At 44.2% G+C, this 2,500-nt stretch overlaps 1 protein-coding gene across 4 annotated transcripts in view; it reads right to left on the reverse strand.

The window, feature by feature from the left end:
• abcg2b (ATP-binding cassette, sub-family G (WHITE), member 2b) overlaps window positions 1–2,500 on the reverse strand; it is a 21,560-nt gene that overhangs the window by 13,090 nt on the left and 5,970 nt on the right. For all 4 annotated transcript variants that reach the window (XM_062536952.1, XM_062536970.1, XM_062536978.1 and 1 more), the window contains one exon: window positions 1,074–1,231. In XM_062536952.1, coding sequence (XP_062392936.1) covers window positions 1,074–1,231 — 158 coding nt within the window. The remainder of the gene's footprint in view (window positions 1–1,073; window positions 1,232–2,500) is intronic.

Genomic DNA, 2,500 nt, shown 5'->3' on the forward strand with positions numbered 1-2,500 from the left:
CAAAAGGTAATGGATGGATTTCGATGAAATTTTCAGGGAAGGTCTGGAATGACCCAAGAAAGACACCATTACATTTGGGAGTGATATGGATACAGGATTCTTCTTAATTAAAGGATTCTTTATTAACATTGCGTGATAAGGCTGTTATATCTTTCCCCATAGACTTGAATGGAGGCTGTGATGTCATAATGGCCTAGGCAGCTGCGCACGTTAAGCTCCCAGAGTAGTTCCCGGGCTAATCAGAACACCTGTGAATCCATTGCTCTCAGCTTCTAAGCATACAATCTGTCTCCTCCTGAACTACACATCCTGTTCCTGTGTGTCAAAATAAAAGTCACAGCCATATCTCATGCTTTGCGCATTATATCTCTAGAACGGCTTGAAGAAAAGTGATAGCATAAAAGTGTTTATCATTTTTGGTGCAATTCAAACCACATATGTGGGGGGAACTAAGGCGCTTGGCAGAGGTCTGCGCTCTCGGAGTGCTTTTCTAGTTACCATACGAATTAGCGTGTTATATTTACCATGTGAATTAGCGTGTTATATTTACCATGTGAATTAGCGTGTTCTATTAGCCACATGAAATAGCATATTATATTTACAATATGAATTAGCTTGCTATATTTACCATATGAATTAGCGCGTTATGTTTACCATGTGAATTAGCGTGTTCTATTAGCCCTATGAATTAGCGTGCTATATTAGCCACATGAATTAGCATATTATATTTACCATATGAATTAGCTTGCTGTATTTACCATATGAATTAACGTGTTATGTTCACCATGTGAATTAGCGTGCTATATTTGCATGTGAATTAGCCATGATGCTATTGGCTGTGGTCATGTAGTGGGCGTTCACCTGTGCGGTAGGGCCATGATGCTATTGGCTGTGGTCATGTAGTGGGCGTTTACCTGTGCAGTAGTGCCATGATGCTATTGGCTGTGGTCATGTAGTGGGTGTGTGCCTGTGCAGTAGGGCCATGATGCTATTGGCTGTGATCGTGTAGTGGGCGTTTACCTGTACAGCAGGGCCATGATGCTATTGGCTGTGATCGTGTAGTAGGCGTGTACCTGTGCAGTAGGGCCATGATGCTATTGGCTGTGTTGGAATCGAGCCCTGTGGTTGGTTCATCCAGGAAGAGGAGGGAGGGAGCGGTGATGAGCTCCATGCCGATACTACAGCGCTTCCTCTCGCCTCCCGACACACCCCTCAAGAACTCCGTACCTATCTACACACACACACACACACACACACACACACACACACACACACACATATAAACACCCCTCAAGAACTCCGTACCTATCTACACACACACACACACACACACACACATACACACACATATATAAACACCCCTCAAGAACTCCGTACCTATCTACACACACACACACACACACATATATACACACCCCTCAAGAACTCCGTACCTATCTACACACACACACATATATACACACCCCTCAAGAACTCCGTACCTATCTACACACACACACACACACACACACACACACACACACATATAAACAACCCTCAAGAACTCCGTACCTATCTACACACACACACACACACACACACACACACACACATATATACACACCCCTCAAGAACTCCGTACCTATCTACACACACACACACACACACACACACACACACATATATAAACACCCCTCAAGAACTCCGTACCTATCTACACACACACACACACACACACACACACACACACACACACATATATAAACACCCCTCAAGAACTCCGTACCTATCTACACACACACACACACACACACACACACACACACACATATAAACACCCCTCAAGAACTCCGTACCTATCTACACACACACACACACACACACACATATAAACACCCCTCAAGAACTCCGTACCTATCTACACACACACACACACACACACACACACACACATATATAAACACCCCTCAAGAACTCCGTACCTATCTACACACACACACACACACATATAAACACCCCTCAAGAACTCCGTACCTATCTACACACACACACACACACACACACACATATATAAACACCCCTCAAGAACTCCGTACCTATCTACACACACACACACACACACACACACACACACACATATAAACACCCCTCAAGAACTCTGTACCTATCTACACACACACACACACACACACACATATAAACACCCCTCAAGAACTCCGTACCTATCTACACACACACACACACACACACACACACACACACACACATATATACACACCCCTCAAGAACTCCGTACCTATCTACACACACACACACACACATATATACACACCCCTCAAGAACTCCGTACCTATCTACACACACACACACACACACACACACACATATAAACACCCCTCAAGAACTCCGTACCTATCTACACACACACACACACACACACACACACACACACATATAAACACCCCTCAAGAACTCCGTACCTATCTACACACACACACACACACACACACACACACACACA

Source organism: Sardina pilchardus, chromosome 1, assembly GCF_963854185.1.
Source record: "Sardina pilchardus chromosome 1, fSarPil1.1, whole genome shotgun sequence".
Taxonomy (NCBI): domain Eukaryota; kingdom Metazoa; phylum Chordata; class Actinopteri; order Clupeiformes; family Clupeidae; genus Sardina; species Sardina pilchardus.